Below are 25,602 nucleotides of genomic sequence, written 5' to 3'. Positions count from 1 at the left end.
AATTTATTGAGTCTAATAACGGAGGTAATTATATTGAACTTTTTTATTTATTAAGTACGTCGGATAATCTATTAAAAATACATTTAAAGAAGTATACGGTTTTTACTGGCTTATCGAACAAACGAATACGAACGGGCCCTAACGCGCAATTAATTGATTGCCCCTGAAAGTCGGCTTCTTACAGAAACACAGCTTCCCTATCATCAAATGTCACGGCACGCCACTGTTAACATTACATCCTTCATCTGTCATGTTGTAACGTATATATAAACACTCCCTTTCATGTTTTGAATTCAGCTTCAGATCTTTAGTGTACCATGATGCCAAATAGGGACTAGCAGAATATTAGCATACACAGTAATTAATAGACATTCCAGATACTCATGTGCTGGATTAATAACTTTTTGCTGTATTTTCATAATAAAATGATAGTTTTGATAACATTATATTGATTTATAACTTTACAGAAATTCTAGAATAGCCTGATGGTTGAAATATTGTTTTCAATTTTTAGGCTTAACTGCAATTTCTTTTCAGGGAATGGAAGAGGGAATTGCAAAAGGAGAATTCGAGCATACTGAAAGCATCGTTACGTTTTGTTGGTTGGAAATACTTAATAATTATTCTACTTGTACTCATTCAGGTATTATGACAACTGATTTGAAAGACATAAAGAATGTATCATACTAAAACAATTAAAATAATTGATATTTATGTTCATCTGCAGATGACAGCGTTAGTTGCAGGCCAAGCATACTTCGTAGGATTAATAATAAATTATTTTGAAAACAGACAGGAATGGAATCAATACAATGTTTATTTTACACTTGCAGGATTTTTTGTCCTACTTGCGATTTATTTCTCTACATATAATATTAGTGTGTTTATAACTGAATTATATGCAATGAAGTTAAGGATAGCTTTCTGCACTCTTATATATAGAAAGGTGAGTAGCAAAAATAATATAAGTAAAGTATTACATTTATATTCTTCATACAATAGTATAGTTTGATTAAATGGATCGAAGAAATTAAAAACAAATGCAAACTACCTTATTTGTAAACAAAAATTCTCCCTGCAATCGATTGTTCCATACTTTTATTTTTAAAAGTAATTTCAAATAAATTGTGAAGAAATAAAATCTCAGTTTTTATAAACAACATACAACCCCTTTCGTTGCCAAGGAAAATGTTTAATAATTATGAACATTTTCGACTTGTTGTACAAACCATCCTCAAGCATTATATTACATTCTATCGTTAGAATATAAGATTCTAACGTAATTTGGAATATAATAAATTTAACTATAAATAAAGGTGCACCAAACAATTTTTCAAAAAACAAACGCTACACAAAATCAAATCGCATTAATAATGAAAGTTGAAACATAAAATGTAATTACAAGTAATGTGTTAATATTTAAAGTGAAGCCAAAAATAAAAATGTAATATTGCTTCATTTGACTGAAGGGCAATCTGTAAATTGGTATGCTTTAGTCTTTTCTCCCAGTATCCACCATTTACAGATTTCTTAGAAATGACAAAGAAAAAACAAATAAACAAACCCAAACATGGGTCTATAGAATTTCGTACGAAAACGAACAGTTGAGAGTCAACAATGTCACACAAAAATGTTGAAGTACGCCTTAATTAATTAAAACCCGTTGACGAGTTGCGGCTCGTGCAGCCTGCGTTTAGTGCCCTCAAGATTGACAGCTTGTGTCATAAAACGTATTGCGTTTGCGAGAAACCATTCATAGGATACCACGTATTTAACGATTTATTCGGTCTTCGCACGTTGGATTCAAAATAAAGCTCTGTTTTTGAATGATGTTTTTTGCTTTATTTCACTTACTTACCGATTTTATGGTCTCTCATCGCGTTGTGAAACGTAAACTGCAATTACGGTTCATTTATTACACTGATTTCGCTAAATCGGTCCCCACTGTTTACAGAGCTATTATTAATTCTAACACGACAAATTAGAGAATAAAAGGCATATAAACAAGAAATTTAAAGCCAATTAACGGCAAGAAGATCTCCCATAGACTTACTATAGGAAGGTGGAGTTTCCCAGAACATTTATGTTTGTTCTGTTAGGGTGCAACTATGCAGACGCGAATTTAGAGCGAGCGAGAGGCGATTTAGTTTTTGCAAAGGAAAACCGTGCACAAGCGAGAAGCGAGAAATAACGCTGGACAGAGCGAATTTCTGGTTCTCGCACATATCTGACGTTTTGATATTTATCGCCTCTCGCCTCTTCTCGCCACATATTCTCGCTCGCTCGCGTCTGCATAGTCGCACCCTTAGACACAGAAACACTTCAACTTTGTAACCAGTGTGTCAAACAATACAATTTTTTAAATTGATTTCTTTCACTTTGCTTTATGTTGACACAATAAAGTGACTTTCTTTTAAACATCGTAGTCTGTTCAGATAGATCCGGCGCACGTCTATTCCAACGACACAATCCAGTTTACTAATTTGCATATGTAACTGCGTACAAATCGAGCCAATAACAGTCAAAATAAAAAACTTTTGACTACTGACTTAAAATATTAATAATCATCAGTCATGACAGTTCTGGATTTTTACAATTAACATATTAATATATAAAGTTCTAATCACCGGTAATTAACGTCACAATAATGTCCAATAAGCTGTAGCACTATTATAGTATTTTTATCCAGTTTTCTGAAATTTTAACACTTAGATTTTTGTTTATACAATTACTATATTTCTTCTTAATTATCTCGACGCTCTCTTTAAATTTCCTATGATATACTTTCTCTTTTTTGTGTAGGATCTGTATATTGGATTTATCAATGTTGCAATTATTCATTAATTTTAATAATTTTTTTTAATGAAAATACGTCGAACTTTTGTCTCTGTAAAAATTTTTTCTTGTCAATTATAAAATCAAATACGACAATCAGAGAGACAGAAGTATTTATAGACAAAATAAAAAGACAGCGCGTCTCTAGCGCAAAATTCGAGAAAAATATGGCAATTTTAAACTATTTTACAAAAAATCCGAGCCTCAGGGCTTGTCGTGTTTTGCGTTTTTCTCGAAAATCCAGGTATCAAAAGGACATCAAAGACAGACAGTGTTGATTTAATTATTATGCCTTTGTGTCCTTTCTATCTTAATTTAAGTTTATTTTGTATACTAGTACTTTTTATATGTTAACAGGACTTATTATACTGGAAAATATAGATGCAGATATTCAGTCTTACAGATCAAAAATAATGTTTTTTATTTAGTTCACCTGAAAACATACACTTTAAACTTGTGTTTCGGACTTGTTCGTCCCTCCTCAGCAGGCTTTTAAACGACACTTTCTACAATTAACAATAAAAACATTTGTTGGTACAATTATAACTAAAATTAATTAAAACACAATCATTTCCCGACAATAAATTAAAAATTCTTACAAATTCTGTATTTCTGAAATTCTTTACATTTCCAGTTAAACCTATGGTCCACAGCAACCATACAATTCGACGCATTCCTAATTTTTATACATTAAAATCATTTTAAAACTATAAATTTAATTTTTATCTAAAATATTATTACTTCAATTAACTTACTTCTTTTTGTTTATTCTTTTCTACTTAATTTTTATTCTAATTCTTTCCTATCTCTTCTTTTATACCTCTTCCCCCCTTTTATAATGCTTATCCATGATTGGTGGATCTTTCCACCGTTGTTGTTATTCATTTTATTATTTTGCCTAATTATATTTAAATGCTCATACAGTTCTTTTATAATTGTTTTTTTTCCCCTTTTTTCTGATTTTTACCGTATTTATTAAGAAGTTCGGAAATACAGAATTTGTAAGAATTTTTAATTTATTGTCGGGAAATGATTGTGTTTTAATTAATTTTAGTTATAATTGTACCAACAAATGTTTTTATTGTTAATGGCAGAAAGTATCGTTTAAAGGCCTGCTGAGGAGGGACGAACAAGTCCGAAACACAAGTTTAAAGTGTATGTGTTCAGGTGAACTAAATAAAAAACATTATTTTTTATCTGTAAGATTAAATATTTGCATCCATATTTTCAAGTATAAGTCCTGCTAATATATAAAATGTACTAGTATACAAAATAAACTTAAATTAAAACAGACAGTGTTGCATGTTGCTGTCCACCATGGCGCAAGTAGAACGCTCAATTGCAAAACGGAAAAAAGCCATTATCATAAAACCGGTGAATTCACTATCGTAGGGGATGAGTACAGAAACGTTAGAAAATACAAAAGCACGATAATGGATGGGTATCTAAAGCTGAAGAATTACCAATAGCACAGAAATACTTAGTGGAGAAAAAACTAAAGCAGACCAATTTATAGATTGTCCTTCGGTCAAACGAAGAAATATTATGTGGGTCGGGCCGTCAAAAATTTGATTACGCAAGTTCAGGACAGGGTCCTGCCACCAGGTGTGTTTTCTCGGACACACCTGCGATTTAGTCAAAAACAAATAGTTAAGGCGCGAGGGTAAGAGTCACTCCGAAGTCCAGAATGAGCCTCAAATGGATGAATGCAAAGTTAAATACAAATGGAAAAGAAGTTTATTATGAAAAAACAACGTACTGAACAACGTTATAGAATCTGATTTAGGAAATTAGACTATTCCTATCTATAAAACGGGGGAACTTAACGGGGGATATCCGAACTGCGCGACTCACAACATACCAGGAAAAGAGTTGTCTTCTCCTCTTTTTTTCGTCTTCTTGTTCTTTTACTTGGTCTTTCACTAGGTCCTTCAGTAGGTCGGGTTGTCTATTTTCTGGTCAATCTCCTGTCCAGCCAGTACAGTCAGTTTCAATCCTCTCGCACTCTTTTAATTCTTTTTCAATCTCCCAATTCTATCTTACTCTGCGTTAATTTAACCACCTCTTTCTATTTTTTATTTGTTTTTGACCAATCATGCATTAGTTCCGGAGGAAGGTGAGGTAATTTGTAAAATGCATGGTTGGTCATCTAGTGGTTTTCTTCCTCTCTCGTCAATAAAGAATGATGTTTGTCCATGTGACATGGGTAGCATACCATCCGTCATATAAGACCGTCGAAAAAGCGGGAAACGACAGGCATCCCCCTCATCTTTCCCTTCGCGTGTTATGAGATTTATATCATTTAATTGATAAATTTTTTATTCTAATTTGTTTCTCTAAATTATTTTAAGTCGATATTACAAAAAATTTGAAAAAGGGGATCCCTAAAATTGGAAAAATAGACGAAATTCCTTTACACCTTTACTTGATAGATAAACAATTGATATATAAACAATTTCGATGTCACGTTTACATACGCATCTTTAAGACGCCCTTTAGACCCGCATCTTCTAGATGCGGGTCTAAAGGGCGTCTTGTATATAGCTAGCTAACAGTTCTTTTCTTATACAACCAGACAGAGCAAAAAACGGGGTATAAAATAAACAGAGTTTAGAATACAAAAAAAAAAACAATTTCTAACTGATTAATTAAATTAAATACATTATTAGTAAAAGGATTAAAATAAAGTAATTAAAACTAAAATTATGCAGATAATGTGGTATAAATGACAATGTACAAATTTATAATATATAGATAGATAGATACAATAATAACAAAAAATTTTTTGGGAATGATAGACTTCATAATATTTTCATTTTTATTTTTGGCTTCACTTTATTTATTAACACATTACTTGTAATTATATTTTATGTTTCAAATTTGATTATTCATGTGATTTGATTTTGTGTAACGTTCGTTTTTGGAAAAATTGTTTGGTGCACCTTTATTTATAGTTAAATTTATTATATTCGAAATTACGTTAAAATGTTATATTCTAACGATAGAATGTAATATAATTCTTGAGAATGGTTTGTAGAACAAGTCGAAAATTTTAGTGATTACTAAAAGTTATCCTTGGCAAAATAAGTGGTTGTATTTGGTTTACGTTACTGCTGAGGGTAGGTAAGTGGTTAAGAAATCTGTTTATATATTCGAGGATTTTGAATTAAACTTTGTTTTCTGCAAAAATTTTCTACGAAAAGTATTATTTATTGTTTATTTAAAATACTACTGTGAGAATCCAGACTTCAAAGCAAACAAATTATCATCATAATAACAACTTTGTCAAATATCTGTCAACTTTCACACCTGACTGTATATTTTCCTTTAAGTTCTCATTGTTGATAAAGACTCTTTCTCGGGACCTTCTGACCAGCTGTCCTGATTTCATCATTTTAATATGACAACTAACTACCAGTGGAGTCAGTCGTCTTCTAGTCCTCGATAGGATTACTCGTGTTTGTTGTCCTGTCGAAACCCTTTTCGATATTATATCGCCGTATATCTAAGCCACTGATGCTTCTCCTCCTGTCGGTGACTATACCTACAAGTTACGAACTATTTCTACCAGAAGTTTTTCGCAAGATCTACTGCTCAAGAACTAATTTCAGACCTTTGTCAACCAGCAACCACCGGATCTCCAAGGTATTTATCTTCGCACGTTCAATGTAAACTCTCTTTCTCGCGCGATCAGCTATGGAATATCTTTTTTTTTCCACGTAGTATGATGTGTATCATGAATCCTTTTTTCTCTCTTTACAAAGAAATGGTTATTTGTTTGTTTAACTGGAATTCGAATGAGTCACTTCCTACTCTCTGTCTCACGCTCCTCCATCCCACCATCCTAAATCTGACCGCTTAGAGACACGGCCGCTTGCGTGACTTTTCAACAACAACAACCTTGCTGTCATGGCTTTTGTGTCGAATGGGACACAAGTGGTGTCATCCTGAAGCGGCACCTCTTTCAAACAAAACTAGGGAATTATGTTTCCCTTGCTTTCTTTCAACCGTCGGCATATAGCTGCCTTTCAACTTTGTATTTTGATTTTTATTTTTTGCCTTGTTTTTCAGTATAAATTCGATTAGTCCTAGTTGTAAATTAGATTAAAGAGTCAGCTTGGTTTCCGGTCAGGAGATGATAGGTTTGGTTAAATTAGATTAGGGTTTGTTAGCTTTAGTCGTCTAATTACGTTCGTCCTAGGTTATGGTAGGTTACTTTAGTTAGTGAGTAAGATTATGTTTAAACAAATAAATAATAAATAAATAAAATAAAGAAATATAAAATAAAATAAAAAACTTGGGGTCTTTCTCATTTATCTTTGTCGGTCCGTTCGTCTCGTTTAGTTCGAGACCCAATTAAAGCGTGTACAGGCGAAATACCAGGTGAACAATAAAGATCGTTTGTTTTATGAGTAAGTTTTCTTCAATTGCATAAACCGAATACCAGTACTATAAATCCTATGAATAAGATTTGTCCTAGTAGACATTTATATAACAAACTGCAAAATGCAAGAAACTCGTAAATTTTATTTTCATTCAATATGGTTAATCGAGTCCACAGAGTTACACTTTCTATATTTGTTGTTTTAATATGCTCTATTAATGTACTGTCAAAGAATCTGCAGCGGGATGGTAATGAGATTGTTGTTTTACAGCTGAAAAATTGCTTTAGTTACTGGCGTTAATATGCAAGTTATTATTTGTGTGATTTTTTTTTTTTTTATTAGATTTGGCCAGACGCACTGACTTTGTGTGGCAACATTGACTCTGTATTAGCGAATTACTTTTTGTTCATATATTACTATAAGTATATATACAAGTATATATATACATATACTTATATACTAGAGTCTAGTGTATATTCTTATATATAAATATATAAGTATATAGGCCTATACATATACTTATATATTTGTATACTTGTATGTGAGCGTTAAGTTTTGGCTGTATGGAAAACTTATTCGACGCATACAGAGAAGTTGTAGTAGTAATAAAAATAATTTCTTTAGTAAAACTAAGCACGACTTCTAACATAAGTAAAAGTATTAAAAATATTACAATTTATTTCAACCGAACTCTGTCTTTTATGCAAAAACCTGTAATAAAACGATCTTATGCTTATCGAATATTTATGAGATTGTTGAATCAGTGGCATAGCGTAGTGGGAGCGGCGGGGGCGGCCCGCCCCGGGCGGCACTTTTAGGGGGCCGCAAAATTTCACAATAAATAATAATATCTTGTAAAAATTTGAACCGTTTCATTTCATATTTTTGTCGCATCTACGATTCGGACCGATTGAAATGAGCACGGAATTTTCATTACTTATACCTAAATAAGGGGTTGGCGAAATTTTCCTCTGCCCCGGGCGGCTGACACCCACGCTACGCCACTGTGTTGAATTGAAATTAGTATTTAATTACATCTCAAACGTTAAGATAGATTTGGTTTTAAAAAGTAAAATAAATTAAATACAAAATTAAATGTTTTTCGAAATGTTTTTAAATACATCATTTCGAGAAATTGTTATTATTTTCATATATCATTGATTCATAGTTTTACAATCTGTATAAATGTCAATATATTCTGTTTTTGTATATCTGTATATACGTTTTGGAAATTCTTCATTAAACTTATATATACAGTTTTGTCAAGTTTATCTTAGTAATATGTAAAGCATTTTATCTGACTTCTGTTCGAATTTGAAATTCTTTCAAATGAATCACTCTTACGTAAGTGAACACTTGTAGTATGACACTTCTTTAAGCCGCATCAATGAACAAACACTCTGTCGAATGCGTGCTTTCAAAAATATTACTCACCTGATGACAAAGAATTAATATTTTATCCTCCATTCTTTATTTATTGAAATAAATAACTATGCCTTATAAAATGTTAGAAAATGCAGGTGCTCAAAGTCGAATCAATTGTTTAATTTCTTAATTGCACAATTTGATGAAATTAATATTTCTCACACAGGGAAATAATTGAAATGTATTACGAAATTAATCATAAATCTGAAAGTGTCATACTGTTGGATGCAGTTTCGATCTAGTCCACCTCTTCAGCATCTGGAAACTGTTTTAAAGCAATGGCACTTAGTAAAGTTAAAAGTTTTATTTAATAATTATTGAAAGAGTATTATGGATTCTCAAATGCTAAGTGTTACTATTAGAATTATAAAATAAACTTAGAAAATTTTAATTGCAAATTACCAAAGGAAGTTGATGATGATATACATTTTTAAAAAGTTTATATTGTTAGAAAATTTAATCGATTAGTTTGTTTGCAAACTTTACTAAATATTATACTCGCATTTTTTCATTAAATGATGATATAATTTTCCGACAATATTCATTCTATGTAAAATTTTCATTTTCAGGCAATTAGATTAAGTCCCTCCTCTCTGGAAAGATCGAATGTGGGACAAATGGTAAATCTTCTAGCAAACGACGTCGGCAAATTTCAAAATGTAAGTTAAAAATAATTTTTTAAATAATTTGTTTAATTAATGTAAACCTATATCTCGCCTGTGTATTAAACAATCCTGAAAAATAAACACCTCGGACAGAAAGTTATTTTAATATATTTTCGGTAATATGAAACAGATAAATATTTCATATTACTAAACGTTTATTATAACTGAAGATTTTTAGAATTGATTTATACATCAGCCTTTATACGATCGTTCATTGTGTCAACAAGAACCTACTGATTTCACTCTAAATTTGCTTCATTTTTTTGCTTAAACCATCCACACATTTTTGAAGACTTTTTCTTAATACATTCTACACCACATGCTTTTTACAGGGCAAAAGTTTGGACTGCTACTCGGCCATTTTAATGTTTTAATATTATGTTCGGCCAGCCAAGTGTCGATGGTTTTAGAAGTGTGGCAACTTGCAGTACTCTACTGGAAAATACTATGTCCGTGATATTGTAATTTTCTAATTATGATAGCAGGTTTTTGTCAAGAATTTATTAGTGTTTTACTGTATTTACTGATCGTTTGTTAAAATAAAAATTTTCACCCCTTGACTGACATGCTACCCCACAATATACTGCTTACTGCGACATTTATACTGCACAAAACACAGTCATGATGAAATACGTCTTCTCATTTTCTGATGAATTTTTCTTATTGCTTCCAATGCAGACTTCAAACTTTGTCTCATCACTATAAACGATCTACTTTCACTGTTTTGTACTACCTGTACTTTCTGTACTGTCTATCTCCTCTTCTTCCTTCCCCTCCCCTTTCCTATAACCTCTTTTCTGCTGGCTAAACACTTCGTGTACGGCCGATGTCTTTCTTCTCTATATGTATGGTTTGTGTCCGGCATTTATGCTCTCTGCCCCACTTCAATCAATCGTTTACTTGTGTTTCTGTGAGAAGAGGTTTTTGCTTTTGTCTGCGTAAATAGATCACACGTGACTACTGTTATTTAAAAATGGCTACAGCTTCTATCATGTAAAAAAGTTATGCTGTTTTTGTAGATGTAAGTTTCTAAAGATATACCATCTTTAGAAACTTTCTATGAGGCTAACCGAATTGTGCTTGTGCAGAAAATTCGTTCGATCAATGTTGATTAAACTTTGCCATTTTCCATTAATTACGATGCGGAATCCAAGAGTGCATGAATTCGTTTTCGAGATATAAGGTTGTTTTTCGAGAGCGGGTAAAAAAGACATATCGCACGAATCGCGAGATTTTTTCTTACCCTATTCGAGATATCACACACGACTAACGTTCATCTCTTCACACCGTCGATCTTAAAATCCTAAAATTTATTAGCATTAGTCTTCCTAATACAGAAACCATTCTGCAAAATTTTAATTTTCGAAAGCACGAGTTATTAAGCTTCAAACAAGGAAACATTAGTACCATGCACAAATACACATACCCATTAACATCCATACATGTAGAAAAAACCTATGAATATTTTTGCGTTTTTAGACGTTTCACGATTCACTAAGTCCAAAACCTTAAATATCTGGATGTTATCTTTGACTGATTTCCATTCTTTCTCTCTGTTATCTATATCCGACAGAAAAGTAAAGAAAGAGAGTCTATGACTTCGTTTTCGATATACAAAGGTATTATGGGAACAATGTCTATGCTCTCTGATAAAACGAGCGAACCTAACAGAATTTAGGCCTTAGGGTCAAAAATAAAAAAGTATTACGTGTGCCTATCTGAAAATAAACTTTTTGACTAATTTGTAATAAAACATCTAGAAATTAAAATCGCTACTGAGTAATTCTTAAACTCCAATAAACAGTCGGTTCAGAAAGACATAACGATTTGTTTAATAGTCCAAAACTCCCCTTTTAGGTGGTTATATAAATAACTGATTAAGCCAGCTAATATTGCTAAGTTCCTGAGTACGAATTCCAATCCAACACATTTTTTCCTTCATTATCACAGAGCTTAAAAAGTCTTGTGAAAATTTGTCTAGACACATTGTCTTTGTAACGCGGGGATTTTTTGCTCTAACATCATTTTTGATATTGTTTACATTTATAAAAGAATAACTCTTACCGAGTATAATAAAAAGTGTGGGACAGTGTAGTATGTACCGTATGCGTGGAAAAGAAATGTCATATGCTCGTGGAATATCGATTGTATGCAATAACATATTCCTTTACGTTTTACAAGGTTTTCAGTTAGGCTTTAAAACTATATGAAGTCTGTAATTTTCACATTGATAAAACAGTAGAGATAAAAGACTAAAAATGCAGCAAATTGCGCATATACAAAATGAACAGAAATACCTGCCATATTGATAACAAAAATAACTTTTTGAATTTTTCGACAATAGAAAAAAAACAACAAAAACAACTCTATGTTAAATAATCTGCGACACTGATACTATAGCTGTCAGAATAATAATCTAATGTAAAAACAAAAGTAGCTCGTGTATCCTTGATATGTTAATGACATACAATACTTTATGATGTCCAAAATAATTATTCTGAAATTTATATTCATTTTAATTGAGTTCATAGTTATTTATCAGTATATATATTACATATATATATATTACACTTTCATTTATTGCAGAAAGTTATCTGCCTTCCAGTTTTATTTACATCGCCTTTTTTCATTATTACTTCGATAGCCATGTTGTGGAAATATTATGGATGGACAATTCTAATTGGATTCTTAGTCATATTTCTCTATTTTCCTATACAAATTGCTTTGAGTAAACTATATTCAAAATTGAGGTAATTATTATTTTAAATTATATAATTGTAAATTATCTGTAAATAAAATAAAAAAATTATTCATTATTTAATAATCATTAATGAAGATAGAATTGATCTATTTAACATACATAAAATTTGATGTACTTAATCGAAATCTATGCTACATTAGCTGATATTATAAATGATAAAATGGCCAATGTGTTAGCATAATGATCTGGAATGCGACGGCTTGAATCCATCGAGCAACCCAAGAAATTTTTAAAATGTATGATACACAAATTCTAGATGAGGGCCAACATATGTAGATATGCCCTTATAGACCTGACCAAAGCCATTGTGATTATATTATGATTAAAAAGCTCCTCACATTAACTAGAGGATAAAAAATTCAAACATTAATCGAAACAGTTGTTTATATAAGCGAATAAATATATTTAGATACATGCTTTTCATTTTGGAGGTGTGTAATTTGTGTGAAATTGTACATAAAGTATGTTTGTAAAATAAATATTATACGCACATGAATCATGGCGGATTTTCATTTGATGCAATAATATGTTAAATAACGTTTTTCTTAAAACATTCCTCAAATGCATTTCGCTTTTCGTCTAGGCCTCATCAGTGGATTTACATCAAACACCTCTTTATTGTGCTATCTTATCCTAGCATGCGTCTAGCGTTATGGCTTTCATCAGATTAATATTATATACATATTTTATGCTACAATGTTCTTTAATTCTCCCATTAAATAAATTAGTTTTAAGTGAATTTTTATATTGTTTTTATCAATTTTACAATTATACAGGGTGTCCGAGAAAGATCTTTATCATTCTAATCATTAATAATAATAATACTAACAGGTGAAATGAAATTCAGTTTGTTGCAAAAGAATAAAGACATCTAAGAGTTTTTTCTGGTATCAATTTCCTGAGATAGATGGATTGATTGGTCGTGGAAAACCTATATCTTGGACTCTGCAATCACCCGACATAACTCCACTGGATTTCTTTTGTATAATACTTCCGAAGTTTTATGTTTGTCTTCTTTCTTTTTGTTGTAATTTAGGAACAATAATGTTAATAGCCTATTTCTTTGAGTTGGTGTGATTAATTAAGAAGGACAACTTATTAAAATATTTTTATATATTCTTTATATATGCAAAAAAGAACATACCTTTTAGTTAAATTTTCGATTTAAACATTATATCTAGTAGTTAGATAATAACTATGAGATCTTTTAAAATTCTTTTAGGTTATCTATTTGGTAGATATTTTTTACGTAGCCTCACTTTCTACATCTCCTTTAAGTGTTTTATTTCCATTATGAGCGTATTTCTTTTGATGTCTATAGCTCAGTAAGATTTATAATTATAGTTGTTCTATTTACATTACAAATCCTTTCCTACTTATTAAATTGAATTCATTTTTCTGTTCTCTTAATTGCAACGATTAAATAATTAATTTTTTATGTTTTCTTCTTCACTTGTAAACTGTATATTTTGATTGATCCGGTTGGTGAATTATTCTGTTGTTTTTACTGTAATCGTGCCATTGAAATTTTTAAAAATATCAACAACATCCTGGCATAAAATATTACACATTTTAAGTTTGCTATTTCTTTCTCTATACTTGACATACCAATTTATGCTATCTTTTGTCCTACAATTAATACCATTGTGAGATTCGTGATTTAATAGAATAATTAATTTAGAATTTTATAAGTAAAATATTTTATTTTTTAAAAAATGATTTTATACGAAGGGATATAATATCCTATGGTTTTGGTGAGAAAAAGGGAAATCAACTTCCTTTCCCACACCCTTATCTCCAAAGCTAGGTCTACATATGTCAGTTTATCTGCTCTGCACTCGTTACATATTCCACGAACATCCTGTTGACGCAGGGAGAATTCTGTGTTATAATTGGTTAGGAGTGTTTTAATATAGAAAACCATTTCCTGAGATCGAGGAGTTCTCACCGGATCCCATAGAGTGAGGTACTCCAGTAGAGCTTTATAGAGAGGAGTAGACATAGACATCCAAGTTTGACTCCACACGAATCAGTAGTTCTCCACATAGTAGTTATGCGAAACTTGACTGCATTGAAAAGTCTTCTCAATAATATTTTACTTAATTTAGATTTGGTGTATTACTTAATGCTATCTAGGACAATTTTCAGTTTTACGGACAGATACTTAAATTTTACATCTAGGCTCATTAATATACATGTTGATTTTTCCTTTTATTAGTTTGTTTATTAATTGATCTGTATTTTTGTACTGAAGAGAAATTGATTAAAGTATTATAATAATCTCGTGTATTTTTTAAAAAATTTACTACGTTTATAATGAATAATTATATTCTCACGTTTAAATTTACTTGTATATTACTTCAGGTCTTTACTCAAACGTGACTTGATTTCTTGTTTTTTCTTCTTGTGTAACATTAGTCTGTGCTATTGTGTTTTCTATTTTAACAACAGTGTCTTTCCGAATATCTATCTAATACCTTCGGGGGATAAATTTAATGAAATAATGTGACATCCGGTTTGTACTAAAAGTTCATATACAGTTAGTTGGGGGCACCCGCCTCTTAGCTTTTCATAACTGCCTCCGTCTTTCATCTATCTAACTCTGTTCTCGAGATTAAGGAAATGGATGACATTGAGAATTAATAGTCTACAATTTTTTTTCAAATTGCAGCCCAATAACCGAAAATACAAAGAAACTACATACTCAAAATTGACAGTTCTTTTCATTATCTGTTATCAAGAGGAAAAAAAATAAGAATGGATGAAGAACTTAATAGTCAACATAAACTAATATAACCATTCCAGAAGACTTTCATAGACTACTCTCATACTGAATGAAAATGAATCTATAAATACATATTAATGCAATTGATCAAATCGTTTAAAAAAATCTATGATGTACAGGGGCAAGCCACTACTAATGTTAGGTGTAGGGCATATATTTTAAATTTAAAAAATAAAAATTATGATTAAAAATTGCAGCCTGGCATTGCGAATATGTAACAATAAGTCACTCGTTATATTTATTATTTATTAATTTATTTTTAATTTGAATTTCTTTAGAAACATTATTTTATTTTTTCTTTGATTGCAGATTTCATTATCAATGTTTTAATCTTCCAAATTTCTTTTCGCTGGATTCATGCCTCGATGGAACATAAGTAGTATGGGTTTTACATTGAATTTACAATTTGCAATAATACTTCTACTAAAAAACAAAATATTTACCTCCAAGCTTTTCAATATTGCAACCGTTTTGACTATTTTCATATTAAAATCCTTTTTTATTTAAAATAACATATATATATGTTACCGGTCAAACCCGACTTTAGGCCAAACTAGTTTGTCCTACGCGTGTCACACCAAACTAGTTTGTCCTAGGCCCAACTGATTTAGAATTATTATTCAAGTATATTAATGGTTAAAATAAAATTAAAAGGCAATCAATTAGATGAACAATATTTATTCTAACATAGTATACTTAATTATAAAAAACGGGGTTACTACATACTCAAAATACATACTCAAAATTGACTAATGTTACCCTAGCTATCGAAGTTGGCGGCTCGTCTGCGATTCCAGCAATCAGAAAACGGAACAGTGGGGACGGACGTTCTAACCTAATCTTACCTATTCTAATAAATGACCATAATTATTAGAATAGGTTAGGTTAGGTTAGGTTAGAACGTACGTCCCCACTGTTCCCTGTCTTCTGATTGCTGGAATCGGAGACGAGCCGCCATCTTCGATACCTAGGGTAACATTAACCGAGAACGGTATTGATTAAAAGTGACACAACACTTGTACAAAACTATAAAATAAAAATAAGCTAATCAGTTCTTATCAGTTTGTATTTTTTTTTTTTTTATTAAGCTATACACTTAAAGGTAATTAACTTTCGAAAACATTTTCAAAAATTCAAACGAAATAATAAAAATAACTTTTAGAGTCAAGCTAAAATTAAAAATGAACTTATTTGTGCTTCTTAGCGTAACATATAAAATATTTTATCTTTTATTTATTTTTACAGGGTGTACTGTGGTGGCATTTCGAATTACACAAAATCATTTTTTTTTTTTTTTACACTGGCACCTATTTATAATATATAAATCAGTTCGGCCTAGGACAAACTAGTTTGGCCTGACACGCTAGGAAACTAGTGGCTGAAATCGGGTTTGGCGGGTAACATATATATATATATATATATATATATATATATATATATATTTACAGATATATAGAATAATTACAGATATAATAGATTAATTTTTTAAATAATATATATAATATATATATATTATTTAAAAAATTAATTTATAATTTAAAATAATATTAATATATTATTTTAATATTATTATATATCATATATATATGTTATTTAAATAATATTGATATAAAATAATATTAATAATATTATTTAAAAAATTAATCTATTATATCTGTAATTATTGTAATACCTTGTTCTTTTCTTTAACAAATCTTAATTAATTATACGTACCCCTTGACGTTATTGTTTTCATTCGTTTTCTTTTCACATCATTCACCAACACTCCTACAGCAAAAAGAACTTCTGAACTCTAACAGCCAAAGATTTATTCTACGACTCACGTACATTTACTCTGTCACTCTCGTTCATTAATAATAATTTTTTTTATTTTTAACTGTGTCTAAGTGTTCGTATAAATTTCTGTTCGTCGTACTAACTTCTACTTGAACTATGTTGAATGTATTAAGATTAATCTGACATTCGTTAATAACACGATGTTTAGCTACATTCGAATTCTTGTAATTATGTTTTATTGATTTAACACGATCCTTGATTCTTTCACGTAACTTCCTTCCTGTTTCTCCGATGTAAGTGTGTGGCTCTACACATTCACAATTAAATCTGTATATAACACTTTTTTCATATATTATTAATTTTATCTTTTTGTGTTGTTAATGGTTTCAGTTTGTAAAATACTTCTTTTACTCTATTTTACTGGTCCAGGATCAATAGTATATTATATTGATGACATATTTTCTTAATCTGTTGAAAAAGTTTTACTTTCAGCATGAAGTAAATAAATTCTTAAAAATAATGAAAACGTTTACAAAATATTGCTTTAACCTGCATGAAATTAAAATACGTGAAATAATCTATCATATGTAAAATATATTCTCTTCCAAAACATAAGCACGAAATTGAAAATTGGACACAAATCAGAAACTAATGCAGCAATTTATTTTAAATTTTTCAGTAACACAGAATATGACTCTGCCAATGGCTCTCGAACACTATAAACTGTGGACACAAGCTATAAAATAGGGCATCGTTCATTAAGCAAGGAGCTACAAAATCTAAGATTCAATGTCTGATCAGCGATCTCCCAAGATGTTGCTGGTTGCTCTAGGGGCTAACATGGCCTTGGAATGTAGTTTTGAACAACATATGAAGAAGTTGCATGGAACAGTGGAAAATAGCGTTATTAGTTTCTTTTTTATTTTTAATATTGCTAGAAATGATGAATATCTTTTATTTGTTGATAATGAAATTTGAGGCTCTCTCTGGGATTAGGAAAAGGCGAACTCAAACGAAAATGGAGACTTGTGCTCCATGTGTCCCAATGTATAGACGTACAGTACGCAGATTCTGCCTATTATTAGAACACAAAAAAGTAACGAATGTATGTTATGACATCCCAAAATATTTAAAAAATGGTCAAAATGACAAGTTACACTTGTAAACGAGGAAGTTTGTTAATAAGAAATATGACCACCTCTTTAATTCAGACTGCACATCAATGATTTATGTCAGTTGTCAGGTGATCAACGAAGGCAGAAGGCAAAAATTTTCACTGTTGTATGAGAGCACGTTGGAGCTCATCAGACCGTTTGAAAACGTTTGGCAGAAAGCCACTGCTCTCTTGAGACCATCTTATACATGCTATGAAAGATACAAAACTGGTGAATATGCTCGCCACTGCATTGGCAAATTCTCTGTTGTTGAGTGATCGCGTAAGTTACTCTACAAGTTCTATATGGGCAAACGTTGTTGTCCATAAGAAAGAATTTAGAACCAATTGCATCCACATGATTTCGAAGAAATGGATTAAAGATTTTATTCCGATAACTTTGACCAATCGCAGTGACACAGCGGGAAATATAGAGATCAATACATCTATTTAAGGAAATCACAGTCCACATATGGACACCACCGCCAGAAAAACAATGACACTGAACAATGTTCATCGATTGATTCCGTGTATTAGTCAGTTTCTACACAAAAGTTAGTTCATCTTCTGAATATAAAGCAAATGATGACTGATTGTTGAACAGAACGCTCTAATCGTGTATATTCGAAGTGACGTGTTCCTGAAGCCATTGTAAACGGCTCCTTTCCCTGTAAAACAATGAAAGAGAAATATTTGGTCTTCGCGCATAAAAATCATGTGCATGCAATCTCTTTTTACAGTAGTCACAGTTTTAGGTCTCTTTGTAGATGCTACCAGGCTTGCATGTAATGCGGGTGTGTTGCCTCCCCATTGCAACTGACCAATAATACTAAGTACCTGTAGCAGTCATCAAAGATATACTAGCTCTCAAAGCGGCTCGAGCCGACCTTCTGCTTACTGTTCTGGTAATTTAGAATTGAGTCTACGGGTGAAATTACAGAATGGCGGACTCTGAATAATTCAGCAACTTTTTCAATAGCTTCACCGGATTTTAACCTTCCCACGGATTCTAACCTTCTCCACATCGATACATCTATTTAAGGAAATCACAGTTAGAAACGTGATCACCGGATTCTAACCTTCTCCAGCCGCCAACTTTGACCATCATCGAAATGATGTCTTTGGGACATAGCAGACAAACTGGCTATTTTGGAATTTTACTGTCATGTTTGTAATTGAATTATCAAAGCACAGTATTAAACATCTGTTTCTACGTATAATTTGATTTGTATATTTCTAACAGAATCAATGTGTACTGTACTGATTTGTCCATATTTGCACATCGCACTCAGAGTATACATTAATTCCATTCGATAAAACTCCACATTCTCTCTTTATCTGAGAACTTGCATATTGTACAGTACTTGTTTTTACAGGGGAGTTTAGTATAAAAAGTTATCGAAATAGATTAAACAAAACTTTTGTAATATTCAGTACTAGATAAATGAAGATCTTCCTTTTAATGTACTATTGTGTTTAGATGTAAAACATGTCCCGAATTTAATTTTATATAAATTCATAACAGTATATATTTATGTATATTTAAGTATAATTGCATAATAGATTACAAGCTGCTGTATTGGGAGACGAAAGATTGAATCTGTTGAACGAAATGATTGCTGATATGAGATTAATTAAAATGTACACCTGGGAATTGCCATATGCCGCATTAATAGAAAAAATCAGAATGTAAGTGCAACAAAATACAGTAAAACCTGTCTAAAACGGAACAAAAATAATAGGAATATCTGCCGAAACAAACAAAAAAAAATTATCTGGAAGCGTGTTTCTGTTTTAAAAAAATAAACCCTGCTCAGAGCATAAATATCACAAACTTTAGAAAATATTTGACACTATGAGATTCCTGTTTACACTGGTTTTATTGTAATTTCGATATGCTAATATGTTTTAAATAATTATTTTCTGGATTCCACAATTATTATTATTTAATTGTTTTTATTTGCAGGAAAGAAATTAAAAAAATTCGAATGTTTTTATATGCAAGCGGAATATCGTACATATTGGCGTATCCTATATCGAAATTATTCATTCTCCTCACGTATCTCGCATTCTTTTTAAATGGAGGACAATTAAATGCCGAAATTATATTCGTCACAATGACTTTTTCAATGTATATCTACAGCAACATTGTTACTCTCTTTTCTCAAGCAGTGGGTTTCGTTGCAGAAATTTTGGTTTCGTTAAAGAGAATACAGGTAATGAACAATTTTAGAATTATTCTTTTCATATTTTATTACTGAAATACTAATTCAGAAATCATTTGAAGATATCAATATATAATTATTAATATAGTGGATAAAGGTATCAAATATTAAAACAAGGTGTCCAACATTTCTGTTTCTCTGGGCCATGTTGGAAGAAGTCATGGAGTTTTGGGCCACAAACATATAAAATATACTTGTGGCCCAATCTTTAAATATACATGTATATTTAAAGATTAACGTGTCTAGATTATAGTAATAAGTATTAAAACTTTATCACAAAAAAGAATATTTAAAAAATTACCTCTACAGGCACTTTCACTTTTTACTTAGACAAAGTCATTTATTATAAAGGAGAAAAACAAAAATTTATTTGAAAAACAGAAATATTTGTTTTCTTGGGTCTCTAATTAATAACAAACGACGAAATAACCTTTTAAAGTGCATATTTAACTAATATACTTATAAGACGGCCGGATGGCCGAGCGGTAAAGGTGGCAGCCTACCGCTCTGGGGGACCCGGGATCGAATCCGAACGGGTCGAATAAACCCCAGGAATTTTTCGGGGGTGGTCCGTTCGGATATGTCGGGCCCCGTCCCTCACCACCCGGTCGCCCCATTGTGGGCCTGGCCGAACCCATAATGGGCCTACTAAAAGAGGCCCTCTTAGTGCCCACAGGGCGGAAAGAGTTAAAAAAAAAAAAAAAAAAAAATATACTTATAAATAATATGTAGCTCAAAAAGTAGCCAATGCGCCAAATAATATTTTTTTACGCCAAACTAAAAAACGGGCAGCCAAATTTGGCGCCTAGTAACCAAATCTTGCAGTGCTGAAAGAAATACTAAATAAAACTGGAGTTGGGACTCAAAGGATTATAGACTCAAATGTGGGGGAAAGGAAAAAAAAAGAGAAAAGATAAAGAAGTGAGGAAGTTTTGGAAAATCAAAGATCAATATTTGTATAACAGAAGGTCTATTTAACCTTTCTCATTACTTTTGGTCTTTCTCTTTTTTCCGAATTTTGGTCTATAATCCTTTGAGTCACAACTCCAGCTTTATTTAGTATTTCTTACTCATTCACACATTTCCAAGTATTTGAAAATATTTCCTTTTCAATCAAAAATAAAACATGTGTAAAGGTTTACAGCTTTGTGAAACTTTTTTGACTTTATGCCGTTGAAATAAATAAAATTGTCGAATTTGTTTACACGTCTTTTGGGCCGCATTGAACCTTGTCTTGGGCCGCATGCGGCCCTCGGGCCATGAGTTGGACGCCCTGTATTAAAACATATCCATGACGAAATCTGAATAAATTGAAAACTTGCCTAGACAAGAAAAGTTACTGAATAGACAATATTGTGTGTTAAATTTTACAACAAACCCAAAATATTTAGAATGAAAACCTAGAAAAATTAGTATGTACTGTACAATGTCTGAATGGAGCTTGAAACAGGATTCCACTTGTATATGAAATTTCTTTTACCACATACCAACATTCCTAAGTATCATAAAAGTCTGTATTCTGTAAACGAGTATAAGATTAACAAATGTCTCGTGACGATGGACATAAGACGAATTTCTTTTAATATTATTGTTTGATAAATTTAGTATCAGCAAATACCAATGAATATAATTGAATATTTTTGACAATCGAGAATTTTCAAGATACGACTAAGTTTCATAGAACAGAATTCTTGTAAATAAACAACAAATAAAATTCGTTGAATATAATGAGCATATGATGTCAACTTGTTTTGTAATCAGAAGTTCTTAACTGAATAGCACCCAGTAATCGAATGTTGAGGAAAATTTCAATAGTTGAATAAAGTTGAATAAAATTATTTCAATAAATACGATCAGAATACGTTTATCACTATCACTGTAAAGCGATAAGAATTTTTCAAATAGAGACAGAATCACTATTTTGCGTTTTCGTTTTTTTTTTTTTCTTTCACTCTGTTTCCCGTATGCCCATACGAGTTTGGCCGAGCCTATAGCGACCGGGTGGTGAAGGATATATATAATGGATTATTATCAATAGACTACCTCATGAAAGAATTATCAGAGACTGTCTTTCCTGAGATCAATCTCAGATTCCCCAGAATGAGAAGCTGGCATTTTCACTACTCTTCAGCAGTTCCAAGACTGAAAAATTAGTGCTTTTGGTTCTTGTACTGGCTTGTTCGCTGTCCTAATGACTCATTTGACTATTTTCCGAAAACTCGTACTATACAAGTATTCAGCACAAGTTTTAATAACCTAAGGCAAAAGATTCTATCTTAAGATTCTATCTTGAAAACAATTGGAAATCATGTTGAAAACTTAATGTCAACCTTAATCAATATATTAGGTGTTTATCGATAAATCGGCTGTTTAATAAATTACTAATAAATTTCTAGTTTTTCAATCGCCCGTAGTCGATTTTGGAGGATTCAAAAACCTACTTAATAGCCTAGTTCATTTTGAGCTTGTGTACAAACTTTCATTCAAAACACTAACATTTTTGAAATTTTAATTTAGGATTTCCTCTTCCTTCAAGAAAGACAGGACAATGCAGTCAAAACTGTAGGAAAAAGAAAAAATTTAACCGAATGTAAAATAACGATGGACAGTGTCACAGCTACTTGGAAAAAAGTAAGACATGGCTTCAAATTTAATATAAGTTCTGCAATAAAAATAATAATTCTTATGATTTGTATACTCGATACTTTAAAGTCCACCAATTAACGTAAATAGTGATCGATTAGAAAGTTAATAAGTGCTTCTTGTCATTAATTAGTTATATTATGCTTACGTCCACTTTGGAAATTCTTGTGAATTAGTACTCCCTCAGTATAACAAGTCTTAAGTACACAAAAATCTGCAAAGTGAATACAAACGTAATATCAATTAGAAGGATTTTCACGTAGAATGTTGTGGTAGTCACTGGTTCTTTTTTAAAATTTATACCTGTTAAAGGGATGTAATAAGTAGCAATAATTGTTATTTGCAAATTAATTTGTTGGTAATTTTTTTACATTTTAAGTGTAATTAGATGAAACTAAGTGAATGTGAATATATCCACTTAGTTTCATCTAATTACACTTAAAATGAATATGGCAAGACTAATATAGCGTATATCAACAATTGTATAATGAACTGAATTTAAGTAAATTAGTTGACTTTGTATGTTTCGATCTAGTTTTTTCGTAATATTACGATATACGAACTTTTGATCTTGTAAATTGTATTATACTAAAAAATAATGTTTTATGTTATTCTCCTACTTAATGATGTAATTTTAATTTTTCCGAACTAAATAATAATTAATTGAAATTCAAGCTTTACAAACTATTACGAATAATAGAGATTACCGTTTTACTATAAATTACTACGTCGTACTCCGTTTTACTCTAATGTTGATTTCACAAAAAGCTGGTCATACAAGGACCGTTAGACTGATGAAGTAGACTGTCGCTTTTCCATGTTGCACCTGAGCTCTCGCAATAACGTGATTTACAGAAGTCACACCTACTTTTTTCTGACTCGAGTCAATTAGGAATATTAATTTTTTAAGAGTATTTTTTCCATATATCATGATTGTTTGACATGCGTGGCATAATAATATGGTGACATGTCAGGAACTTTCCCACAAAAATGTTCTGCAGTGTTTAGGTGAGCTAAGTGACTCGACAGTAAAAATGAGGACAACATTAACCTTTAAACAGTGGGATTGTCAGGTATGGTGCTATTCCAAAGTAGTGGAGAATAAACGTGGAAAATTTTTAGAGTATTTTTTCACGTGTTTTTCTCATTACCATTTCGGAAAAAGATTTTGTAAACAGTTATCTCTAGTAATGAAAAATCTTTTCTTACTGTTACATAATTCATTTTTTATGTAATTTTTTCGCGGTAGTTTTTGGCTAGTTTTTGGCGATACCCCCAAAAATTTTAACGGATATATCCGTCCCTCACCACTACCACACGATTACCCTAATGGATATATCTGTCGGTCACTGCAGAGTGGTTAAAGATGATTTGAGCTAGGATTAAAGTGACCACGAATCCAATAATGAAGAGTCAGATGTCAACAGTTAAATAAGTGCAAATAAATCACAGACAGAAGATGGTAGATAAGACGGGTATGTGTGGTCACAGAATCCATAAACTGTCAGAAGAACCCTCGATTGCAAAATATTTTCAGACAGAAACTAGGGCCGAAAGGGAATGGATGTCAAGCAGACACTCCGTTGAAAGCATTTGATTTATTTTCAATGGATCCATGATAATATTTCATATTTTCATGAGTGCAATAAGTTTGTGTGCGAAGCGCATACCGAACAATTGTGCAACCAATGCCAACAGTAGTATTTTGCCTACAGCAAATGAAGCCTTGTGCAATATTATTTGCATTTTATAATACACTATCATACCATATTATTGTATCGAAAAAATATTGTAATAATGTTGTTTTTCAGGTCATATAACATGTTTTTCGTTTGGGGTCAAACTGATTCAATGGTACCAAGAATGTGATTTTTTTCATGGTACCAGAACAGAGTTATATTGTTCCAGCTGCAGCTTAAATATCACAAAATAAAACACTATATTACCGGAAAAATTTTGGTTTGTCGACTACATTTCAGAAGGTGAAAGATTATAAAAATCTTACTAAACATTGAATCCACAAAAAAATGTGTAGCTTACATACAATTCATTTTAAAGACAATAAACACTAATTAATTTTAAAATCTGCAATATTATATTATCAACATCTATTTTAAATTATATGAAACTGACATTATCATAAATTAATTTATAGTTTATTATTATTATTTTTCATTTATAACTTTTACGATTAGCTATGGATATTTTAGTATTTTTTTTTTGTTTAAAAAAAGGGATTCGAACCAACATTAAATGGGATATCACTAAACATGCAGCCTAGAGAATTATTAATTGTTATAGGTCCTGTTGGATCAGGGAAGGTAAATATTGTTTTATATTATAAATTAAAATTATATGCTTTATGATTTATAGATTGATTAAAAAATGAATAACATGAATCAAATAAATGGTTACATTTTCTTATTTATAACCAAATAAATTTTCAAATTTTTATACTTTTACGTCTCGTTTAAATAATTTTATCTGGTTTTGATTATATTTTGATTTGATTTTAATTCTTGAAATGAAAATATCGTATATCTTGGCAGATAAGACGATAGTTGAATCATAAAAAAACGCCCCCAAAATCCATGGTCTTCTTATAAGACAGATACAAAAAAAATTAGATGGAAATTTATATAGATTAAAACCGTTATTATTTACAAACCGTAATTATTTACTAGTAGAGAGTAGGGTATGTGCACAAAATATAATAGCCCATACGACGTTTTTGTGAATAGTCACCCGAATGCGGAATCAGTGTGAATGTCTGCAACAATCGCAAACAGTGCTGCCAGATGCAAGAAAATAAAATTTGATCATTCGAAAAGTTACAAATAGGACATAATTCCGTATACGCTATACAGTATTATTATTCAGATGATGATTGCTGATCTAAACTAAATTCATAAACCGTTGATAGTTTGGGGTCGTCTTATAGGACAGATA

General features: G+C 31.1%; 1 protein-coding gene and 1 long non-coding RNA gene across 3 annotated transcripts in view; one reads left to right on the top strand and one right to left on the bottom strand.

Annotated features, from left to right (window-relative positions):
- LOC136982305 (ATP-binding cassette sub-family C member 4-like) overlaps positions 1 to 25,602 on the top strand; it is an 87,156-nt gene that overhangs the window by 15,745 nt on the left and 45,809 nt on the right. For both annotated transcript variants that reach the window (XM_067278782.1, XM_067278781.1), the window contains exons 3-10: positions 538 to 643; positions 728 to 946; positions 9,215 to 9,304; positions 11,897 to 12,060; positions 19,349 to 19,474; positions 19,752 to 20,001; positions 22,528 to 22,641; positions 24,888 to 24,974. In XM_067278782.1, the coding sequence (XP_067134883.1) occupies positions 538 to 643; positions 728 to 946; positions 9,215 to 9,304; positions 11,897 to 12,060; positions 19,349 to 19,474; positions 19,752 to 20,001; positions 22,528 to 22,641; positions 24,888 to 24,974 (1,156 nt within the window). The remainder of the gene's footprint in view (positions 1 to 537; positions 644 to 727; positions 947 to 9,214; positions 9,305 to 11,896; positions 12,061 to 19,348; positions 19,475 to 19,751; positions 20,002 to 22,527; positions 22,642 to 24,887; positions 24,975 to 25,602) is intronic.
- LOC136982316 (uncharacterized) lies at positions 3,233 to 3,511 on the bottom strand. The gene is made up of 2 exons (XR_010881878.1): positions 3,435 to 3,511; positions 3,233 to 3,341 (listed from the first exon to the last, which is right to left on the bottom strand). It is a non-coding gene; the product is annotated as an uncharacterized lncRNA (long non-coding RNA).

Source organism: Centruroides vittatus, unplaced genomic scaffold (assembly GCF_030686945.1).
Source record: "Centruroides vittatus isolate TY-2023 unplaced genomic scaffold, ASM3068694v2 contig_82, whole genome shotgun sequence".
Taxonomy (NCBI): Eukaryota; Metazoa; Arthropoda; class Arachnida; order Scorpiones; family Buthidae; genus Centruroides; species Centruroides vittatus.
Note: the sequence above shows the minus strand (reverse complement) of the source record. Positions and strands in the feature narration are given on the sequence as shown.